Source organism: Takifugu flavidus, chromosome 2 (genome assembly GCF_003711565.1).
Source record: "Takifugu flavidus isolate HTHZ2018 chromosome 2, ASM371156v2, whole genome shotgun sequence".
NCBI lineage: Eukaryota > Metazoa > Chordata > Actinopteri > Tetraodontiformes > Tetraodontidae > Takifugu > Takifugu flavidus.
Genome location: NC_079521.1, coordinates 12,841,740 through 12,865,139, shown reverse-complemented (window position 1 = coordinate 12,865,139; position 23,400 = coordinate 12,841,740). Strand labels below are relative to the sequence as shown.

The 23,400-nt window shown below is 42.2% G+C and overlaps 4 protein-coding genes across 4 annotated transcripts; 2 read left to right on the top strand and 2 right to left on the bottom strand.

The window, feature by feature from the left end:
- The first annotated feature begins 959 nt into the window (after window positions 1–959).
- LOC130517379 (monoacylglycerol lipase ABHD2) lies at window positions 960–11,735 on the top strand. Its single transcript, XM_057019209.1, has 12 exons — window positions 960–1,150; window positions 1,827–1,897; window positions 2,215–2,247; window positions 2,390–2,605; window positions 4,593–4,768; window positions 5,298–5,465; window positions 5,762–5,945; window positions 6,644–6,736; window positions 6,905–7,006; window positions 7,161–7,230; window positions 7,322–7,406; window positions 8,577–11,735. Exons 4-12 carry the CDS (start codon window positions 2,397–2,399, stop codon window positions 8,786–8,788), a joined length of 1,299 nt encoding a protein of 432 aa, XP_056875189.1. The 5' UTR covers window positions 960–1,150; window positions 1,827–1,897; window positions 2,215–2,247; window positions 2,390–2,396; the 3' UTR covers window positions 8,789–11,735.
- A 189-nt stretch (window positions 11,736–11,924) lies between these two features.
- On the bottom strand, window positions 11,925–15,272 carry LOC130517387 (retinaldehyde-binding protein 1-like). Its single transcript, XM_057019222.1, has 8 exons — window positions 15,137–15,272; window positions 14,846–14,933; window positions 14,504–14,632; window positions 14,213–14,417; window positions 13,107–13,285; window positions 12,882–13,040; window positions 12,695–12,805; window positions 11,925–12,614 (listed from the first exon to the last, which is right to left on the bottom strand). Exons 2-8 carry the CDS (start codon window positions 14,852–14,854, stop codon window positions 12,468–12,470), a joined length of 939 nt encoding a protein of 312 aa, XP_056875202.1. The 5' UTR covers window positions 14,855–14,933; window positions 15,137–15,272; the 3' UTR covers window positions 11,925–12,467.
- Window positions 15,273–16,513: 1,241 nt separating this feature from the next.
- On the bottom strand, window positions 16,514–20,104 carry slc39a1 (solute carrier family 39 member 1). Its single transcript, XM_057025248.1, has 4 exons — window positions 19,897–20,104; window positions 18,902–19,032; window positions 18,421–18,735; window positions 16,514–18,017 (listed from the first exon to the last, which is right to left on the bottom strand). The coding sequence occupies exons 1-4, from the start codon at window positions 20,009–20,011 to the stop codon at window positions 17,664–17,666; spliced, it is 915 nt and encodes a 304-aa protein (XP_056881228.1). The 5' UTR covers window positions 20,012–20,104; the 3' UTR covers window positions 16,514–17,663.
- Window positions 20,105–20,808: 704 nt separating this feature from the next.
- On the top strand, window positions 20,809–23,174 carry tmem208 (transmembrane protein 208). The gene is made up of 6 exons (XM_057025249.1): window positions 20,809–21,006; window positions 21,327–21,422; window positions 21,875–21,934; window positions 22,024–22,160; window positions 22,549–22,633; window positions 22,892–23,174. The coding sequence occupies exons 1-6, from the start codon at window positions 21,001–21,003 to the stop codon at window positions 23,027–23,029; spliced, it is 522 nt and encodes a 173-aa protein (XP_056881229.1). The 5' UTR covers window positions 20,809–21,000; the 3' UTR covers window positions 23,030–23,174.
- Window positions 23,175–23,400: the final 226 nt, after the last annotated feature.

Below are 23,400 nucleotides of genomic sequence, written 5' to 3'. Positions count from 1 at the left end.
AATAACAAAAAAATAAACAATATGTTTAATCTGCAGCACATCATATACCTTCATCAACAATAATAAAAAATCAAAACCTGGTTTAAACACTGTACCAAATTTCATGGTCCCCATAACTTTGACTGAATGTGTTTAAACCATTAAAATACCTGCGTTCTTTTGAATAGTTTCCCTGTATAAATAGTAGTGCTGCACGGATTTAGAATCTGAGTTTATATCTCAACTAGATATTGTATACAATTAAATCAATTTGTTTTTTATTTGTCTGTTTATATGACCAAATCTTCATTGAAGAAAATCTATAAACTACATTAACTCTACTCTAATCATACCATCATGGAGTGATTTGATTTAATCAATGAAAGCGTGTAATTGTATAGTTTAGCCGCTACAGTGTGGTTTATATTTGTATATAATTTGGTATAGCATAGATTGATGTAAACTGACTTGGAAAGTTTATCTCTGTCGCCCTCAAATGGACACTTCTATCTATTGCAGCTCAACAGTTGCTCAATGTTGCCCAATTTCGTTCAAGTAGTTCACCAACAAATAAGAAAATATATCGTACGTTGAGATTAATTCGTTTTATTTTAATGATTTGCAAAAATGTTCAGGATTATGATTTTTTAAACAAAGAACAAGTAACAAAAACTAACGACAAAAATATGATGAAGAAACGAACATGAACTTGCAACATGCTAACGCTACACCCCCACTGGTAATTGAAATGTTACGTAAACTGGTTGGTTTAGCTTGCGCTCTGACAAATTCATGAAGCGTCAAATGCGTACAAATAATTGTACGCAAATAATATCAAAATATATTACAAACAAATACGTAACAATCAATATAAACGTAAAACGCTGACAAACTGGAACTGAAAGAGGGCGTTTCATCTGAAGCGGGCACCCACGTGACCGCCTCTTTGACCAATCGGGAGGCTGACATGCAAATTGAGGAAGCTTCCGGGAAGTGGGAACGTTAGGGCTTCGCTAATGTTGCTGCCGTGGTTAGCTCCGCACCAGAGGGCGTCGTACCTGTCGGACATGGTTTAGAGGACCGTAAAACAATCACGAACCATGCCACCAGCTTGAACATGTCTGCCACTGTCACAGCAGCCCGGTGTTGACTAATTTTTCTTCAGCTGGAGGTGAGTGAACCGCAAATTTGGCCGCTGTCTGGTGCTTTAACGCGGTGCAAAGATGTCGCTGTCTCATCAACAAGATCGATGATTATCAGGAAAAATGGATCAGTACATAACATTACTTCTGCTCATTATTCCGCGTCTGTTCGTTGAATCAGTAAGCAATATATTACGCAACAAATAGCATGGGGTCATGTAAAAGGCAATATGCTTTTAAATTTCTAGACCCGTAGATTGAACAGCATTGCGACTATTATTGGCCTATTCCTGGACAGATTTTACACAGGTTTCTTTATTATTAATATTGCTGTCAGTAAAAAAGAAAGCATACATATTTCTAGCCATATAGCCATAATTTTATGTGTTGTTTAACATCGCTGTGTGTCGTGACCGAGAGTAAAGGGCCTACGTCAGTGAAATCTATTAGCATTACAATTGGTAATATAGTTATAGTCAAGTTGACAGTCTGCATTAAAACAAAATTACATTCCCGTGACAACCTTTTTAACCGTACAAGCAGACCTTTTAATGGAACGTTGTCATTGAGACGTGCATGAGAGTCAGAATGCTTTTAGGGTTATGTAATGCAGAGTTTATAAGTATAGCATTATATTGGGGAACTGTCGGTAATCAGTGGATTCTTTATATTTCTAAAAAGTCTGGGGCTTGTCTTTTTCTCTAGGCTTGACCTCATCACTGTGACCTCAGGTTTTCAGACACCAGGCTTGATTAAACCGGACGGGACCTAAAAATGTAGGTTTAAATGTTTTCATGGGTTTGAAGTTTTATCCTCTTGAATCCCTATCCACAGGTTTTTCATTTTTTAGGTACTCTTTTATTGAACCTACCGGGACTTTTATTTCTATCATTGAGAATAGAACTTCCTTCTTTGTTTTTAAAGAAGTTGTTCCTTTTTTAAATTTCCTGTTTTGGTCTTCTGGTAGAATTTATACCATTTTGAGGTATGTTGTGTGTGTTTGGCATAATCTAATTGCTGCTTTGCTTTTAAGTGATCAGTGTTTCACCCAATATATCTGCTGTGGTAACGGACGTTGTGTCTACTCCCGCAGATCTTTGGATACAACGTTTTAGGGACCAAAAAGGTGAACCAACAAAACCATTTTTTTTTGCTTTATTGAGTTTCTGAGATGCACGTTCTTCTTTCAGTTATCTTTCTTTTAGGAATCATTCCGTTTTTGTTCATATTTTGATTGAAATGTAAGCTTTTTCATATTTTTTTTCCAGAATAATCATGAACAACCGCGAGTCGGACGCCTACACCATCTCTCCAGAGCTGCCAGCGATGTTTGACGGCATGAAGATGGCAGCGGTGGCAACGGTGCTCTACATCATAGTCCGCTGCCTAAACCTCAAGAGCCCCACAGCCCCCCCAGACCTCACCTACCAGGACACGCCCCTAAGTCGGTTCCTTCTTAAGTCCTGTCCTCAGCTGACCAAAGAGTAAGTTCTGTGCTCTGTGTCTGTCAATGAGATATTACCATGGAGATGCTGTCCTGCTGCAGGGGAGGATGTTGTTTGTCTGTTGTTGTTTTTGGTTTTTTTGCTGACCATACCACATATTTGCAAAGGCACTGTTAGGCTTTCACCTCAGTTATGCTGTGAGGGTGTGGTTTCAAGTTCATCCCAAAGGTAGCTTCATTCTCACTCCTGCATTGCAAGTAGAGGCTTTTTTTTGTCATCTTTAGCTAAGTTGAGGTGAGTTGAGTTCTGGCCGTGTTCTCTGGATATTATAAGGGTGTTTCATCTTTGCAGAAAGGATTTCCTTTAGCCTTACAAGTTTGCTTTTGTAACTGTTATTGAGTCCTCAGCCTTTTAGCCGTGGCGTCTGGGAATTTTGGGACAATAGCATGTTTACTTGACTGGTCTGTCTTGTTTGGACTCCATCCACTGTGCAGCAGTAGTTTGCTTGTAAAGTCAACATGACCTGGTGTGATATGATTGAAGTCGTGGACCTTGTCGGGACTGTGGATGTTGGCACTGCATCATTCATGCGGTGTCTGCGTTGCCTCATATCGTCATCCTGTTGTGTTACATAACATCAGTTAATTTCACAGGGAAAATCAAAGGCATGTGGCAAGATTTAAGATCCCTCTGCAGTTTAAGTGTCTAATACAGCTTTTTATTTACTAAAGTGAGCCAGCAAAAATCTGATATGCTGCAGATTATTTTTAAAGTTAAAGAGAACAAGAAGTTGCTCAACACACGGTTGGTGGATGCCTGAAACCAAACGTCTGAACTTCGGTCTGGAATGTCCTCACCAAACAGAAGCTTGTTTTTCTTTTGCGTTGGAATAACGGCGTCTAGTTCAAGGTTGTCTCATAACAGATTTTATGTACGGTACCTAAAAAAACACATTTAATATAACTGGCAGATGAGACAGCCGAAACTGTATTTATGCTAAACTGTATTTATTGAGGGAAAAGCGTTGCTATGGTTTTTGCTTGTTTATTGTTTATCTCCAGTCCATATGACAACAACACATGTTTCCTCTTCCTGCTCTGCAACCAGTGCAGATCTACTTCTAAACAACAGCTTTCATAATGTTTACAGTTTTTGCTCATAGTCATTACACTGTCGCCAAATGAAAGTAGACCGACATGTACGTTATCTAAGCGTGTAACTTCTGGATGTGGTAATTGTTGGAACCAGAGAACTCAGTAAACACAAGGCAAAAAGTTTTCATTTTTTCAAGTGTTCATTTAATGTTTATGTATTTTAGTGTTCTGAATTGTGTATTGAGATGTTGTTTGCACTGGAATTTTTTATGATGGACCTCTCTTTACTCTATTATCAACATATCTAGCTGCAAAAGCTAAAAGGATCTTGCATAACTGAAGCATGTAAGACATGTTTTTACAAAGCGCAACAATGTGACCAGTTTGCGCAGCTGCTCTTAAAAGTTTTTTTAATTGAATTCTTTAAACTTTTGCCTCCACAGCTTCACAGGGCATTCTCACCTATGTGTACAGCGCTGTTCTGTAAATTAATGGAGCTAAACATCTGAAGGATTGTTTTTATGTTGATAGCGTTGAGATCCATCAGTTATTTCCTGTAGATCTGAGCTTTATGTCCTTGGATGATTCTCTCTGAGGTGCAACATTGAATACTACATTGTTCAGCAGAATATTACGTAATGCAGTGTCTTGACTCCCACAGCTGCAGTAACTCCTACATAGGTGTCAGCACACAGGCGTCACATACCTCCCCACAACATAGCAACAGACTGACGTGAATTACGGTTCTCAGTTTGGAGCATGAAGCAGATTTCCAAAAACTGTGACTCTGTATGCAAAGCATGTGTTGGACTGTTCGTCTGATCCCTGGTGTCTTTCAAAACCCAAACCACTCTGCTCAGAAAAACAGGTTATTTATCTGCTGTCGAATCTTAAATAGATTAAATAAAGGGGTCGGTTTTTGTGTTTTCCAGGTACATTCCCCCCTTACTGTGGGGTAAGAGCGGACACCTACAGACGGCACTATATGGAAAACTTGGGAGAGTGAGCTCACCTAATCCCAGTGGAGTCCGAATGTACCTGCCTATGGTGGATGGGGCCACTGCCACCTTTGACCTTTTTGAGCCCATGGGGAACCATCAAACAGGAGGTGATTACTTATGTGGAGTCTATGTTCTGCCTGATGACTTTGTTTTCTTGCCATATCAAAGATGCAGGAATGGCGTTGAATGGAAAAGATTTATAAACTGTATTGGACAGCCAAATGAAAAGCATAATAATGCCGTATATAAATGTTAATATCAAAGGATTTCCAGTTTAGTTATCAGAACACAAACGACTCCCATCTAAGTGATTTTTAAATAAACTGTGTGTAATTCAATTGTTGAGAAATGGTAGTTTCCTGCTCCGAATACGGTACCTTAGCTGACCTATGACTTAAGCCTGATCCTGTGATCTGCCGGGAAGCTTTAGACTCTTTACTGAAATGAAGCCTTTTTTAGATCCTGTTTTGCTTCAGCATAAATGAGTGCTGTGATACTTGATATTGGATTGACAGTAATCTGCTCTGCTCCTTTTAAATTGATTAGTTAGTTTGCAGGCTTATTTAGTCTCACTGTCTGAACCGCGGTCGTACGGTCTTGTAACATTTTCTCCAACCCATCTGCCTGTTCCTCCAGCCGACATCACCATGGTGATATGCCCTGGTATCGGTAACCATAGTGAGAAGCATTACATCCGAACATTTGTGGATTATGCTCAGAAGGATGGGTACCGCTGTGCTGTGCTGAACCACCTAGGAGCTCTTCCCAACATCGAACTTACCTCTCCCCGCATGTTTACCTATGGTGAGATTCTCTCTGAACAGAACATCACTGGCTGAAGAGCTTGTATGAGTTGAGCAAAAACAAGTATTTCATTTTAATTCAATTCCAGTTAATTAATAAAGAAACAATATAGACCCATACTGATCCCAGATATACAATCAAAAGGCAAAGCACCTTGAATTAAATAGAAAGGGTCAGACCCAACCTTGATACCCTGAGCCAAAGGCACCTTCAGTGGAACTGCTGATCTGGGAGCAGCTGATTGTCCCTCCCCGGTGTCATATATCAGTTGTTCACCTCTTATCTCACCCATTCAGGTTGCACATGGGAGTTTTCCTCCATGGTTGGCTACATTAAGCGGACGTACCCTCAGACGCAGCTGATCGTGGTGGGCTTCAGTCTGGGCGGAAACATTGTCTGCAAGTTCCTGGGGGAGAACATGGTGAACCAGGAGAGAGTGCTATGTTGTGTCAGCATCTGTCAGGGGTACAGCGCTCTCAGGTGGGTCAGCCTCTCTGGCAAGATTAAAGCTCATCATATTATCAGAGCCAATGCCCAGAAATGAATAGCACTTCCATAACAGTCCACCAAGCATCTCATGCCACATTTGTGCATTCAGCTAATGTTTCTTTTTCAGTTTTGATTCATAAATCACCCTGTTATAAAATAACATTTAAATGTAATCAACAGTCCGTCAGTGTTTGAGAGCTTGTCTTTGTGGCAGGTGCTTTATATTCAGGCTCAATGTTCTACCTCGTATATCACTGCAATGTACTGAACTCACCTGAATGTCACACCCTGAATGACTCTGTTTATAGACTGTGTTACTCACGCAGCCTTTTTTTAACCAAAGATCTTGGAGCATGCAGAACTGGCACAACAGCCACTGTGTCTTAGCGGACAGGAGAGTCCCTTTTTTCCCCCCCCAGTCAAAATTGATTCTCCAAACTGGCCCCTTTGTCATGGAGCAGCAGCTATCTCTCTTTATGCTCAACATTACACATGATAGTTGTGTTTGACCTCTGTCAGGGGGTCTGGGGTGGCTCTGATCATGACACATTTAAAGCCTCTCACAGGCGCTGCACAATGGCGTCAATCTCCTGCAGAGACCCTTTGTCCCATGGATTACCAGGGACAGTTTACTGTCTTGTTTGGAATGCAGACATCTGCATAACATTGTGTTTGTCTTCCTCCCTCAGGGCTCAGGAAACATTCCTGCAGTGGGATCAGTTCAGACGCTTCTATAATTTTCTCATGGCCGACAACATGAAGAAAATCATCCTCTCACACAGGTAGTGTTGTTGACCTCCCACTTTTCTCTCAGTGACACTTATTTTTTGAAGGTAAAAACAGTGACATAGGAAGCGCAATTCATGAATTCTCTGACAGTATTTTTCCATGTGTGTCATGTTATATAAAGCGCGTGTAATTCTATGGATTTTTTGGTGGCAACATTACAGGCACAGTCTGTTTGGAGGCAGCTCAGGGAAAACAATAGATGCTGATCTCAGTCGGCTTTACACGGCCACGTCCCTCATGCAGATCGACGACAACATCATGAGGTAAGAAGGAACAGTCACCGCGGCGCCTATTTCCCTTTTGTTTTGCCCGCGGATGGTTTGTGCATCTCCATCCATGTTCAACAAAGTCAAAGTTATTTAATGTGTGGAATCTGAAATGTCCCCTAAGTAAAACAACGTTTTTGTGTGTCATCAGGAAATTCCACGGCCACAGCTCTCTCAAAGAGTACTATGAGAAGGAGAGCTGTGTACACTATATACACAACGTAAGAGCTTCCATCTGGGTCTATTCACATTGTTTTTCTCCTGTCTTTTTGTCTGTGTGTGTGTGTAATAACAATCCCTTTTTTCTACCAGGTGAAGGTGCCACTGTTGCTCGTCAACTCTGCAGACGATCCTCTTGTTCATGACTCGCTGCTCGCCATCCCGCGCACGCTAGCAGGTAATTAAAGGGGTGTGTCATAGCAGCACTGAAGCCCAGTGTGAAAGGATCCTGAAATACGTTCAGTTTTATTAGAAAGGATATAAAAAATACTGGTTATGGCATTTTCCTAATAAGAATTTGTTTATTTCTTCACTGGAATGGATCAGGGACATTTCCGCAATATATTCTAGTGATTGTGAAGCCTATTTTTTTCTGCAGTAGTGCTATAGTTAGACTTACTCACACCTTTTTTAGGAAGGGAAAATCCCTCATGTAAGGGTATTTGTGGGTGGATTATTACTGTAAATCAGAATCAGCGCCATCCTAAATGTCTTTCCAGAAAAAACTCTTACTGTAAAGAGGATTTGGTGTCTAATTCAGATCTGTGACTCAGTTGAAAGACACATCACCCCACAAAAACAAACAAATAAGAAACCTAAAACTGCTGAGCTGATTGTTTATTTCACTGGGCAAAAAATAAAGAATTCATTTGATGCTGCTCAAGAGAACCAGCTGTTCCAATTCCATTCGGTCTCCACCTGTCACTTAATACCTGCTGAGTCAGCGCCTCTGAACATGCAAAGATGCCTCAGTGTAGCTCAGCTGTTGTCATTGAAAGAGCTCTGAGACACATTCCCCTGGCCTCTTATTTACTGGTGCACTACATCAGGCTCGCCTACTAACACAGGATGAGATCCGGTTCTTTTTGACTAGACCAATCTGGCTTTCAATATTATAATGGATTCCCTTCGTTGCTTCTGGGACTGTAAAAAAAAATAAATAAAAAAAAAATTGATTATGAGCATCAACTAAAGTTTTACGCAAAGCTGCTCAGAAGAAAACATGAAAAAGCTGTAAATATATCTAAAAAGGAACATTTTAAGGTGAAGCCCAAGTGTGTGTGTGTGGGGGGGAGGTTTCAGCACATTTTAATCTGAGTCCAAGCCTACATAACACAAGTGAATTCTTCATTCAGATTAGAGATCTTCCGTCATATCACTTTAGCCACAGATAAAGCTGCTAGAGGGTGAATTATGCTGTTATCTGTTTGATATGAGAACGCACCCATGCTAACCATAAAAGCCCGGCCAGGTCCATCTTTGAAATGATCTCTGTTGGTATATCAGATCCTAGACTAGTCACACTATGCAGAAGCCTTAGCTCTGTGTGTACTGTGTCATCCTTTAGCAAAGAAGTCTAATGTGGTCTTTGCCCTGACGCTCCACGGAGGCCACCTGGGCTTCTTTGAGGGTGCAGTGCTCTTCCCTCAGCCCCTCACCTGGATGGACAAGGTGATTGTGGGTTACGCCAACGCCATGTGTCAGTGGGAGAAACAGAAACCACCATGCCAAAGCACGGACCTGAGCACCAAAAGCTCCTGCACAACCGAGAAAGCGTAAACCTCTGCATCTAACCCCCCTACTCCTCTCCCTTCCAACTCTCCCCCCGGCTGTCTCGGCACCGTGGAGATGCCTGAAACCAACCTACACTGGCGTTTTCTTTTCTGCCTTCTGCTCTGATGCTGGCGAGCAGTCCTGTCACACCCATTTGCACTTTCTTCAGGCCTTTTCTTCCTTTCCCCCGCTGTTCTGAGAGAGACTTCTGGCATCGCCGCAAACTTTCTGGACACACATTGTTGCAGTGGTGGAACTCTGGCTCCAAATCTGCACCCGCAGCGTGGGCTGGAAACAGGATACCTCGCTGTTAATCTGTGTGAATAAAAAGGCACAGAGGGGGCCGTGTTTCTCAGTCGCTGCGCATAAGTGACTTTTGTAATCACCAACACCTTACAGTATGTTAGGGAACGTAAACAACAGGCTGCCTTTACTCTCTCTCTCTCTCTCCCTTCTAAAGACTTTAAAATGTTTCTTTGTCTCAGATCCTTTGCTAACGGGGTTCTTGACCAAACGCGATGGTGGTCCAAACAGGAGCACCAGTTTAGAGTTACCTAGTAAAAACAGAGCACACAAAAAGCCTCCTACTACTGTAAACAAGGACTGTGCTGCTGTCGGTGCCCGCTGAAGCACTTGTAAGAAGCTCACTGCATTTTCACCGCCAAGGCTGTTCAGCCTGATCTGCTGTCTTAACCAGCACAGCAGCTTAGTCGTGTGTATGTGTGTAACCCAGATGCGGTGTGGATGAGTTCCTGACCCCTGATGGGAAAATGTGCTAATTGTGTTTAAGTAAGTGTGAGTCCAGTTGACTGTACTGGGTCTGTCAGCCATCATATTGCCTGTTTCTCTGGGTGAATTATCTACTGTTGGTAGAAGCGGGAAATTAGGCCTACTACACATCTGTTTTTCCAGTAACACTCTTCCTGGCACTTGTGGTCAGTGCCTCTCAGACATGAGCAGCGTTCTACCCTCAGAGGGGATCCGTGGATATCTCAGCAGTTGTTCCCTTACTTTAATTTACAGCACTTTACCCCCATTTTACCTGTCTTGCCCCGTTAAGTCAAATCGGAGTTAGTGATGGTTTAGATCTCTGTATGGATGATGAAGAACACGATGGCCCCCAGCATTCCCGAGTTCTTGGTCTATCTGCCTCTGATCAGCTGCAGGTTCACCCAAGTCTCCAGATCCTTCTGCACAAATCTGTCACCCCTGGAAACGCCTCCAATCGTCTCGCGTGTTGCCATCTTTGTAAAGGTTTTCCTTGGCTTTCTGAACCGTGAGGCATGACAAGCAGGAGGGCTCAGAAAGCAACCGTTGGTTTCATGGACCGCACTGAGTCCATGTCTTTATTCTTTAGTCTGGACTTGTTTTTTGCTGAAACAATACCGCAATAATGATACTTGTAGACTTCCTAATCTGAGTCGCATTGATGTGAGTTATCCTGCAGTCCAGCCAAGTAATCTCAGATCTGCAGCACTGTGATCAGACAGATGGAAGATCTGAATTGGTGAGATAACATTCATACCGGTGCTTCAGGAGAGGCTGCGCCAGCCAAATGTTGTTTTATTAAGGTGGATTTTGATACACTTGTGTTTATGTTGTGCGTTGAGCATATCCAGACAAGTCCTGTAAAAGCAGTCATGGTAAAGAATATTAAGATTTTAATTTAAATTCAGGCTCTTTATCCAAAGTAACACTGTTAATAGAAAGTTTAAGCTCTAAAGTTTAATCAGCTTTGGGGGATTTAATTGTCTTTAAATTAGCTTGCTTGGTAGGATATTCTCTGCTAAGTCTATAATTTTGTTTTTAATATCATTCTAATGCTGAAAAAGATTTAAAAATGGCGTTCAATTGATTCATCGTTATTGATAAGGGTTCATTACGCAGTGAATTTGTGCAGTCTGGGAAAGTTTCACTGCTCCAGCAGCAAAGTCTTATCATCCTCCCATAAACTCCTCCTGGGTCACAGAGATTTGGTGCCAGCTGCCACCTCAACAGGAGGAAAAAACATCCTATTTTTCTGGGCTTTTTTTTTTTTTTTTTTTAAAAAAGACGTAGCTAGAGTAGTTTGAACTGCTGTCTCAATCTGTTGGATGAGAGGAGAGGCAGAACCACAACAGCCTGTCCATCAGGGCACTCTGCTCTGAATTCCCTGAAAGATTTTGAAACAATTCTGACCTGTTCAAAGTCTGGACAAAATAGTGACACCAGCACTACTTTTTGGCCACCTGCAAACTGCACAATATGCGGGTTTGGATGTATTCTTTTATTTTGCAATATTTGTGAGTCTTTGTGTGCATTTTTTATTGTTTCTATATTTTTGTGTTAATGTGTTGTTGAGTTCAGCACTTTTGTACTCTGTCACATGACCACCTCTGACAAAAACCCAAACATATTGACTTTATAACAAATGATTATATAAAAGTGTATATTCCATTATCTAAGGGAACATGTAAGGAAAATAAATGGGTAATAACCAACATTGAGGGAGGAATTTTTTGGTTGTAAAAAAAAAAAAAAAAAAGTGTCACCATCAGAACCAAATGTTTTCTTATGGAATGTGGAGATTTTTTTTTTAAATGATATTTGAATGTGCTCTCCTGTATTTATTGTAACCCAGTGCTTTAAACACCCCTCGTTTTCTCCTAGGAATTATGTCCTGATATTGAGAAAGTTAAAACACAAATCTAGAAACACATTACAAGGAGGATTAAAGAGGTTTAACTTTGGAAATCCTGCTGGTCCAAACAAGCAGCCAAACACCATCATGCACCTTTAATTTTGTGTTTTAATGCTCACTAATGGTAAAAGAATAATTTGTGTAAAGGAACACGTCATGATGTACTCCTGTACGAAACGCTGAATGTTCATGTTGGCGTGCGTGATCTGTGAGGATATAAATATATGGTTATTGTGTTCCTAAATAAATTATTTTCTCAAAAGAAAAGAAAAAGTTCTAATTTTTCATCTCCACTGAGATAACACTCTTGTTAATAATTCATATTTAGCAACATCCAACATGTGTTGTAGAATAGTAATTAAACTGTTACTATGGTGCCCTCTTGCGGCGATTATCCGTTATTGTCTGACAATATGTTGAATTATAACATTGTTATAACAACGGTTATAAATGAGACATGAATGGGCAAAAAGAAATCTATTTTAATGGTTAACAGCTCAGCCTGGTATAAACTGCAAAGCGGAACAGTGGTTCACCAAACATCCAAGTGTTACAACTCAAACGAGACTGCGGGCAGAGCTTTCCGTTTCCATGGTGATATACGAGGAGACTTGTGGAGCTGATCCGTCACCGGTCTCTGCGACACACTTGTGTATATTTAAGACTGTTGGCAGGAGGATGAGGTGTATGCTGTGACTTATTTAAGGCAAACAAAACCTCTGACTCTAAATCCTGACTTATTAAACTACATCATCCCATCACCAGCTCCCTCAACATCAGCACTCATAACAGGCATTAACCACTATCTAAACATCCGTCTTCTTTTCCTGTTTAATCATAGTGTATTTGTAACCCCCCCTCCCCTCCCAACTAGAGGTAAATGCTTTATTTCTCGTGTCTGGGTAATAAGAAAATAAATCCTAGCTTTAAGGTAAGGTCGCGCATCTGAATGGGTCACCTATGAAACAGCGGTAGGTGGAGGATGAGGTTGGCCGAGCAGTTCTCTCAGAGTGCCGTATCTTCGGAGCCAAACACCTTGGTGGCGATGGCTCGGTAGTCAGAAATGGCTGCTTTGCCATCAAAATCTACAGGCAAGATGTCGGCATCAAATTCTTTCATGTAGCCGTCCAGCTCGTCACCATGAACGAACACCTGAGGGAAGTGATGGGGAGAAAACCCCGTAAAACATGGTTTCAGGGTCAACAGGTTGCCACCATCTCGTGCAGACGTACCCGCTCCAGCAGCTTGCTCTTCATGAAGGGTTTCACTATGTTGTAGGTGGTGGTGAAGTACCAGGGCTGGTGGGTGACGTGGACCGCCTTGAACCGGGCAGGGAACGAATCCTGCAGGGGAAACAAAAAGCCATTTATAGACCCGGACGCGACGTGAAGCAGCGTCTCCACACGAGCGCTTCCTGACCTGCAGCATGTCCACCATCTTCTTCAGCTCGGCCGGTTTGATCCCCGAGGCGTGCTGCATGGTGAAGCCCCTGAAGTTTTCAATCAGGACGAAGCCGTTGATCTGGGTTTCTTCGTTCTCCAGCAACTTCTCCAAGATCACACAGTACGCTCTTAAGATCTGCGGTACGTGCAGATAAAAGTCAGTCCTGGGGTCTAAAATCAATCGATCGATATTCTTAGGTACCTCATCAAAGGTGATCTCCTCCAAGTCCCAGTTCTCGATGTTAAAGAGCAGGACAACGCGGCCGTACTTGTCCCTGCTGGGCAGAACCACCGGGTACCCCGCCTCGATAGTGCTGCGCACCGCCTCTGGGGTCAGGTTCTCGAACAGCTCTGGGTAATCTTTCCTGAAGCGCACGTAACCTAGAAACACGGTGAATTAAAGCTCGGCCACACTTTCTTCTCCTTCCCCAATGATGCGCGGAGACCGTGAGGACAGCGACCCAACAATGGCGCGACTGTCCGCAGGTTCAGGCTGTGATGAACCTCTGATGGACTAATTAACCCAAGAAAGGACAGATCAGGTCCAAACATGACAGGTTCCATACAAATCTGGACCGGTTGTCGTGGGTTCATCAGAGGGCTAATGTGTCCATCCATCCATCCATCCATCCATCCATCCATCCATCCATCCATCCATCCATCCATCCATCCACCCATCCATCCACCCATCCATCTATCCATCCATCCATCCATCCATCCATCCATCCATCCATCCATCCACCACCATCCATCCATCCATCCATCCATCCATCCATCCATCCATCCTCCATCCATCCATCCATCCATGCACCCATCCATCCATCCAACCACCCACCCATCCATCCATCCATCCATCCATCATCCATCCATCCATCCATCCATCCATCCATGCATCCACTGTCAATTTTAAATTCAGTTAGCAGATTTGGAACATTTCCATAACAACCATAATCAGAACTCTTTTGCTCCTCTTTGTATGCACAGGAACAATAAACAAGTTGACACTGTGGTATTTCTTCAGTTCCCAGGACGCTGCGAGGACATCAGTGAAGTTTTCTCTCTGTCCCATTTGGACACAAAGGAGGCCTTTGTGAGGGGACACTCCGGAGCATCTAAAGCTTCCAATTAACGAACACATGCCTCCCTGTCTCAGTGATGTGTGGAGAACACAGGAACACAAATGAGGCCCTACCCTCAATTACTGCAACACGTTTTGAAACGCTGGCGCTGAATCAAAACGCATAAACGCTCACTTGTAAACGGACCTTGTGAGACTGAAATGTAACTGTTTTGACTCAGGAAACAAACCCTTCATCAGCTCATGGGCTCTGCTGGTGTCGAACTTGCGGGCCCTCAGGAAGCGGAGCAGCAGAGGGTCCGGTTTGTCTCCAAAGCGCTCCTGCACTAGTTTGGCCAGATCGTCCCCCTCCGCCGCCCTCTCCTTCATCATGGCCCGCAGGTCCTTCACTGACGACGCCCGCCTCTCGTCCGTCTCGTTCAGCTCATCTTTGGCCTTTGGAGAAACGCACAATGAGACATCGGCAGGACAAATGTGCCGGAGGCTTTTCTGCATGTCCAGCAGCCGCTTTTTAGTTCTACCTTCTGCACGGTGTGGCCTGGAAGTTTGGCGCAGGGTCCAAAAACGGGCCCGTGGTCCTTCACCGTCAGATGCTCCAGCTTAGACCTCATGGCCTGCTCCTCCTCAGACACCATACGGTAAGATCCAGTCTGCATGGGGAAGAATGTGCGTCAAACTCATAACAGCAACTTTTTGTTTGAGAACCCGATTTGAGCGGGCGAGTGGCTGTTAAATCTGCCTCAGACGATTAAGACCTTTAAAGCCACTTCTTAAAAACAGCTTAACGGTCGATCAACAACGGCGTTAATCAGCATTGTGTGCAGCCAAACCAAAACTGACTCCGCAGAAGGAATCAAACTCACAGCAGCCATGGATGCAGAGTCTCACTGCAGGTTCACCCACACTGAAGAAAGAGCTGGCAGGGACGGAGACAAGCAGGACAGCGTGGACCTGGATCGTGAACAAACGCCCCTCATTTTAGGGAGGGTGGTGATTACAAATGTATCCTACTTAATCAGTACCAATGATTAATGATTAGAACGTTAAATTAAAAGACAACACAAGAACCTCGCTGGTTTGTTGTCATCCGACAACCAGCTGCGATCAACTATTACAATGGTCTTAATTCTCGACACAAAGCTGATCCAACTTACCTTAACCAGCCGGGGTGAGACGAGTCGACAGAGTGGCAGTGGAGGCGAGCGGAGGACAGAGGAGCACGAGGGGAGGAGTGACTGAAAACGTCACCCCAGGAAGGATTAGAATGACACGGCGGATTACAAATCTACATCACGCAAACCGCAGGGGGCAGAGGTAAGGGGGGGTCGGGGAGGGGTGTGTCAGTCCGGCCCAGATGGACGACCCCACGGGACAAAATCGAGGAAATAAAAATAGAAGGATACTCCATGAATTTGTCATTCTTTTTCCTGTCTGGAGACAGACTTCTTCCTGTGTTCTGACTCAAATTTAAGTCTCCCTCTGGCCTCCATTCAGGGGGGACATGTGAGGTGGGGCACAAAATCATGTGAGTTATGGGGCCACCTGCAGAGGCCTCGTGTTTTCAGCTGCGCGTTACACATTCCTTAAAGTCCCATGATTGTACAGCATCACAAAACTATTTCAAAACTATTTCAATATATAAAAGCTTGCTTTCTTTTTTAATTTTTGGATTATATGGCACTGTTGAGGGCGACTTTGAGAGGAGAAGCTGAGTTTTAAAAATTGCTTTCCCCTTCACATAACAGACCGTGAGCATTGCAGCGTGAAAAATTGGACTTGTTGGAGATCGTACGGACCCAAACACCATCACGTTGAATAAACATTAAAGGCTAACAAGCTGCAGTGCACGGAGGACTCTCAGGGTCTCTCTCCACACACTGAGGTCCTGGCAGACTTCATGAGACTTTTGTCGTTTGTCATTGTCCCACCTCTCATTAGTTGATGACTGGGAATAGTCTCAGACAGACAGGGGTTAACGACGCTGAAGCATGACCAGATCCTTTGTTTTTGACATTCATTTGGGTTCTTTGAAGTAAAGTAATTTGTCACCGCGCAAATGAACAAACTGGCAGCCGTGGCTGCGTTATGTAAGGCATTACAGCCTTCATGCAAGCCTGAAATTGGGAATTAACAGATACATAACCCCCCCAGAACTCAATATAACTTATTCAGATTCAAAATCAGGCAAATTTGGAGAAACCTGGTTTTATTAGGGCCCCTTGCGGAGGCCTTAGTTTCAGCCATCACAGGCAGAGGCTCGACATCGCCGCCTAGCGGCAGCAATAGCCCGATGCGGCCCTTTTTTGGCTTCATTTATGTGCGTAATGGATTATTTTGAATGCACTATGTTGTTGTAATGTGAAAAACGGCACTCAAAATTTTTCAAATTGAGTAATAAACTGTGTTTAGTAGACTCTAATTTATCAATTGCTAACTTGGTAGGCTGCCATCAACATTCTGTAAGATGGTGATATATTAACAGAATGGGAATTTTAAAAAGTGGCATATAAAGAAAATGATACAAATGCGCATTTCATTGATGTGACAAATCTTTTATTAATATTCTAATCATCTAAACCACATGTTCGACCAGTTTTCTTCCTTGTTAGTGCTGATAAAGACATGTGATCATCACATGACAAAACAGGAACTGTGGCTGAATAACCCGTTTAAACGAGAGTTTCTGTGGATGTGGCATGGCGGGTGTTCAACATCGGCACAGATCACTTCATCCATTCATATATTCATCCATCAGTGCCGTACATTAATAAAACACTGCCACTTTACACATCGTAAACTCACTGTTCTAATGTGCCAACATTTAAAAGATCTTTTATAAAAACAAGTGAACTTGTGGTAAATTGGTAAAAACAATTATAAAAGCACAAAGCTCCTGATATAATAGCAGTCAGTTTGTTTACATTTGTTGCCATAACAACCTTTTCTTCAGTAGAAAATGCACAAAGTGAATATTAGCCATTCTCTGGTATTTTCTCACAACTTCTTTAAAGCAAACAAAGGCATCAATGGTTCAAATTACATTAAACACAAGTTTAAAATTAAAAATAAATGCAGCAGTCTGGTGGGAGCCACATCTAAAAACATGATTAAGTCATATTTAACCAACCAGGGCAGTAAAAACACTTAAAACAGGACCAAATTTAGGCTTGGCAAGCAGAAAGGATCGTACCAAATAAAATGTAATTCTTTAAAAAAAAAATGAAGCCACAAACATGAAAAAGGTTCAAAAAATAAGATGTAAACAGTGCAGCCCTCTTTCTGTGTTTTGAGTAACATCTCAATGTCAGACAATAACTGCTTGCGTGTCAGGAGCCGAGTTGCGTCGCAGGCACTGTGTCACTGTGTCCAGTGTCTCCTGACTTAAATCCCTTTAAAAGGAATAAATACTGCTGTTTAAAACTATATTCACACATCAATCACCATTATAACAAACAAAATCTGTGCAAATGAGTTTTAAAACCTGCAAGGAATTAAGTTTTGATTGTACTCTTAATAAACTAGATTTTAATGTCACGTTTAAATGAATCCTCCTTTTCGCCATCTTGGGGTCGTCCTCACACAGGCTCCTGTGTGAGTGTCCTTCAACAGAAACCAGCCTGAGTGGCCGGTGAGGAGGATAAAGTTTCTGTTTTTGGGCAAACGCCTCCTCAAACCTACGTCTCAGCCCAGAAACGACAGAGCCGCCATGATGCTGAACCCCAGCAAGAGGAAAAGCACCTTGAGGAGCTGCTTCCCGGGGGAGTTGAGTTCGTGAGGGAGGATTTCTAAAAAGGTGATGTAAACGAACGTCCCAGCGGCGAAGCCCTCCAGGATGGCCTGGATTAGCGGCCCAGCGGCTAACTGAGCCTCCATCACACTTATGCCGATGGCGATGCCAACAGGGGACATCAGGGCAAACACTCCGATGTAGGCAGCCACCCACAGAGGAGGGATGGCGCTCTGGACCAGCTTCACAGCCAGGCTGAACACGATGATGCTCTTGTGGACAAGTATAGCGATGCAGATCTCCAGCACCTGGAAGAAAACGATGCGATTAAACTTGAAATTCAGAAGCTACCCACAAACCAAACAAAGTAGGTCTGCTGTACTGCTAAATCTGGCATGAACTAGCATCATCGCTGTAATTGTACCTCATTTATGCAGCATGAAATTTAAATTTTCAAAACTATTTTGTGATCTCAAGTTTACATTTCATTGATGCAAATGTGTAAAGGATATAAATGTGCAGCTAGATGCACACAAAGAATAAACCCACATGTAGAAGAATGTTTCTGAGAGCACACTGAAGCGGCTGAGGTGGTCTTATGACCACGAAATACCAACAAGTCTCTTGTGACTGTGGGTTTCTTTTCCTCTGGCTTTAACCTTCAACCTTTCAGTTTGACTGATTCCTGCCATGAGCTTTTTTCCCTCTCACCTTTGGGTCTGTGGTCTGCAGGCCGATGGCCAGCCCCTCGAAAATGGAGTGGAGGGAGAGGGACAGGAACAGCATGAAAGAGCGGAAAGGGGAATGAGCCTGAAAGTCGACATGAACGTGGTGGCCGCTGCTCTCTGGGTCCGGACCGTCGCCGTGGCCGTGGCCGTGGCCGTGGCCACTTTTTCTTTCTGATATGAGGGTGGTTCTCTCCTCATGAGTTGCTCTCATCTCCTTACAGTTCAGAACAATCCTCTCCAGAATGAGGACTGTAAAGAAGCCAGCAGCCATGATAAACTCTGGAAGAGGGAAACTGGTCTGTTTGAGACCAGCATAGAGAGATTATTCAATTTGAAGGATTATTATTATTATTACTCCATTTAAATGTCAAAAGAATGTTCACACATCACATGTTGATGCTATACTGGCGATATTCTGGACAAATGACCGAGTCCATGTCCAAACCTGTCCTACATGGACATACCTCCAACTGCCGAGCATGCAGCTCCGTGTTGATGTCTGACAAATAATCCGGAATGATGTCGAGGAAACATGCTGACAAGAAGACGCCTCCAGCGAAACAGCTGATTAGACTCAGAACTGTCCGATGGGTTTCTGCAGATCAGAATAAAAAAGTCCATTACACATTTGAGAAGGAATTAGAGACAACTCGAACAATAACCAAACAGGTTTTACGGTTTACAAATTTGTAACTTATATGTGAACGGCTTTAGGTTTCTCAAAACTACAAAATTGTTTATTTTCCAATTTTCTAATATCATGAAATCATGAAAAACATAACGTTTTTCCCCCAATAGGCCAACAAAGCCCGTGGTAGTCTGAATTCATTCCTAAACAGAAAATCCAAGCGATGCATGATGGTATCAGGTATCAGGATTTTGAATTTGTGGTGCTTTCACCTTTATATTCATAAGTCGAAGTACATCATGAGGAAGAATGTTCATGAAATATGAGCAAAGGAAGCTTCGCCCATGTCAGATGACTCGTACAGGAAGATGAGGCTATAACACGAGTCATCCACTAACAGCGGTTATTCATGCTGACAGAGGTAGTCACATCTTCACTTGGTTGAGGCCAAATACGTGAGGATTTGAATGTGGATGTTTGGATTTGCACCATGGCCGAATATCCATCCCATTCTTACCCAAATCAGCAGCTACAATAGCTAACGACCTGATAAAATCACAGGACGCTGTGCTGCTAAAACACACGATAAGATGAGACGGACAGGCCGAAAACATTCTGCTGATCTTGTAACATCATTGGATATTCGCTTATCTTGGAATAACGAGACCAAATAAACGATGTCCTGCGAATAATCCAATCACTGTACTTTAAAACACACCGAAACTAAAGGCAGCTAGAAGGCAATCTTACAGAAAACAACAGCAACTGTTCGGTTTATTGAAGACAAAGGTTGACAGACCTCTGTTCGTTGTTATAGTAACGTCTACAAACCTGTGCCGTCTGTGTCTCGGAACCATTTAACTCGAGCGGGGATGAATCCAAAAATAAGGGTCAAAACCAATAAACCCACCAGGGCGGCTATTTTAACCTGGAGCAGATATTCCATTGTGTACCATAAAACGTCGTTTTAAAATTAACGAGGTCCACTATCGGACAGAGATCACTGAAACAAGCTGAAGTTTACAAACTGAGGAGTTTCACTGACCAGCAGAACCTCCCTCTGTTGTTACTGGGAAGTACTTCAGCTACGGTGGCCCAAAGAGTCCAAAGTTTGGCTGCAAAAATAAAATAGGAGCAAACTTTTCACAGATCTGCCGACAGTACAAACAAACAAAAATCATACAGAGACAGCGGAATATTCTCTGTTACGTCTTTGCTTTAAGTGAGTTCAACCACAAAAGCGTCGGGTGACATAGAGTAGTTTAACAGTTAATTCGTATCTTCCGGCTTTGAGTTGCTCTCTTCGACCTGTTGAACTACAGAAGTCACATGGGACGCTCCCATGTGACTCTGTTCTGTTGTCACATGGGCAAGTGCTCAGACCTATTGTGGTAATTGATTGTTCTTGTTTTGTCGATTTTTCGGATTCAGGTCTGTATCGATGCTCCATTTCTGAAGTAGTGTTAACCGTTCCTGCTTCTAAGCTGCCTTCAGCACGAGACACATCCCATAACAGTACCGAGCCACGTCAAAAATCACAATTTTGAGAATAAACCTTGATCTATGATGTTTATTATTTCACCTATATCTGATCGTTTTTCTCATGGTTGCAGCTGTATAGAAGTAATAACAATATATGAGTTTAATACATATGCGCCCCATAAATAAGAATTATTCTTGTAGTTTACCTTCATGAACAGCAGATGGCAGTCTAAACCCATCGACAGCTTTTGTCACGTGGTTGATGACGACATTTTCCTGCGCCGGATATGTTGGTTTCCTGACTAACTAAATGCTGATGTGTTACAAAGAATTGGACCGAATGAAGACTTCTAAATTTGACTTTTGATGCACCGATTTAATCGTGAGATAAAGCGATCCATGTTCTAGAATTGACAGCAGAAGGGACGAATAACAGCCGGTCGGAGATGCGAGATGGCGGTGAGAGAACGGACACATGTCGCTGCCACAAGCCTTGCAAGCTGAAATAGAGGCAAAAGACTGACTCACATCTGTATTTACCAAAATAAATTCAATAGAATAGTTTGAGTTGCTAAAGCAACACAGTTCTCTCAAGAAATAGCATGGAAGGCAAATGTTATTGTGCAGTATCCACAAACTGAATTAAATATTTTCCCTGCCTCATCAAATTTGGAGGTCTCACATAAAGCTTTGGTTTGCATTTGCTTAGTTTGTGTTGATGATAAAGATGTAAAATATTCTGCTAATGATTGAATAGTTCTCCGTTGTTTTCTCAAAAGCCTAAAGGTAAAGTTGGCACAAAAGGAAAGAAGCAAATTTATGAGGAGAATGAAGCAACGCTCAAGTTCTACACAAGAGTCATCCTAGGAGCTAATGTAAGAATCTTCCATTGTAAATATACTCTTCCCATATTACGCCATCAATACATTTTCACTCAGTAAATCATGCTTTTATTGCATCCAGTCTTATGTTAAATGAGTTGTGATTTCCCAGTTTAAGCAACCACATTTTTAGAAATTGTAATAATATTTTATTTAACAGATAAAGGAAAAGGTGTAGTTTCCAATGTTAGTAAAATAAAGCCTGCAGATCGGGTAGCATCTTACCAGGTATCTTTACTTTAATGCTTATAATATGCAATATATCTGGAACTATTTTGACTATCTGCTTTTGTATTAAGATGAGTTTAGTCTTAATCTAAACTGTCACATTAATATTGTCAAAGGCAAATTGTATCTTGAACATTTTGAGCAATTCATTGAAGTGTCACATTTAGTTTCTGTTTGTTGACTAATTGAAGATCTGTTTTATGGCTTATCCTTCCCAGGCAATATATGCTGCCATAAATCTTTTGATTTTCTACAGTTCTTCTACTTTTTGGACATGGGTGAGGGAATTCAGTCCAAGATAATTCAAATTGAGAAGTTAGATTGCACTGAGCCTTGTTTAATTCTGGTTCCTTTTTTTCTCCTGCAGCTGCTGCTTTTGTTTGCCCTCGCAGTTTATGTTGGGAGCTACCGCTCCATGTCTGCCATGGCCAAACCAGTGTTTGCTGAGGACGGAAGCCTGGTAGATGGAGGAATAGACCTAAACATGGAGCAGGGAATGGCAGAGTATGTGACCCTGCAAACACATTCTTGATGTCAAGTTAAGGAGTTCATAGTGTTTGTTGATCCTGAATGCAGAGAACAGGAACTACATCTGCATATTATTAGGACTTTTTTTCATGGAGTACTCTAGCCTCCTTTCATGATGTACACTGAGTGTCTGACAGTGAGTTTCACCTATCAGGCTATAGCCTGTCTGTCCTGACCCTCTAATTGATGGAGTGTATTCGGGACAGGAAGCTTTGGAGACATTACTCAGCGCTGAAGCTCCTCCTAATGCTCTCCTGTCTAAAGAACTGCATTTTTGTTTTTCTCTGTTGATACTGATGTTATTTTTGAAATGTTGCACTCATTATTTTAGCTGAAATGTGATGATTTCTTTGTTCTTTTTCAGGCACTTGAAGGACGTTATCCTGCTCACAGCCATCGTACAAGTGCTCAGCATCATCACTTCTTATTTCTGGTATCTCTGGTTGCTGGTAAGAACTTTAATTTGATTGATTGTCATTACATTGGTTTTAGTAGTTCATCAAATTGGTATGTTGGATTTATTTTAAAAAATGCAATCTTTTTTCTTTTTTTCCCCTGATTTTGATGTGTTTTTGAGTTCTAGTCAAATGCACAGGTCTGTTTTGGATCTCTACTGAGGCTGTTTTTAACTCTTCACCACTCTTTGCATCTTTGCATCAAATTTTGCCCAAATTTTCACAATTGCTCTTTGTGACTGTTTGCCTCAGGCTCCAGCCCGTGCACTGCACCTGCTGTGGGTGAACTTCCTGGGCCCCTGGTTCATGGCAGAAACTCCAACTGCACCTGAAGAAGTGAATGAGAAGAAGCAGAGAAGACAAGAACGCAGACAGATGAAGAGATTCTGATGCTGCAGAGCAGATGGAGCAGTATTTTTATACACAGAATCTAATATGCAATTTGTGAGGAACTTGTATTTCATTCAAAAATAAATATTAAGTTATGTTATTATGAAATGTTATTAAACCTAATTCAATTCTTGTACTGTTGGAACTTGTTTTCCGTGTTTGCTTTTGTTCTGCTGCCTCCTCTAATTAAGTTATGAAATGAAAATTTAAAAAATGTGATGTTCTGAACTTCATTATTTCTAATCAGAGTTTTGGTATCCCCTCCTCCATGAGTTGCATTGAGATGAAACAAGGCCACATTTGTTTTTACTTATATATAAAATTGACATAAGTAATTCTAGAATTAATTGCTGATGCTAAAATATGTTATT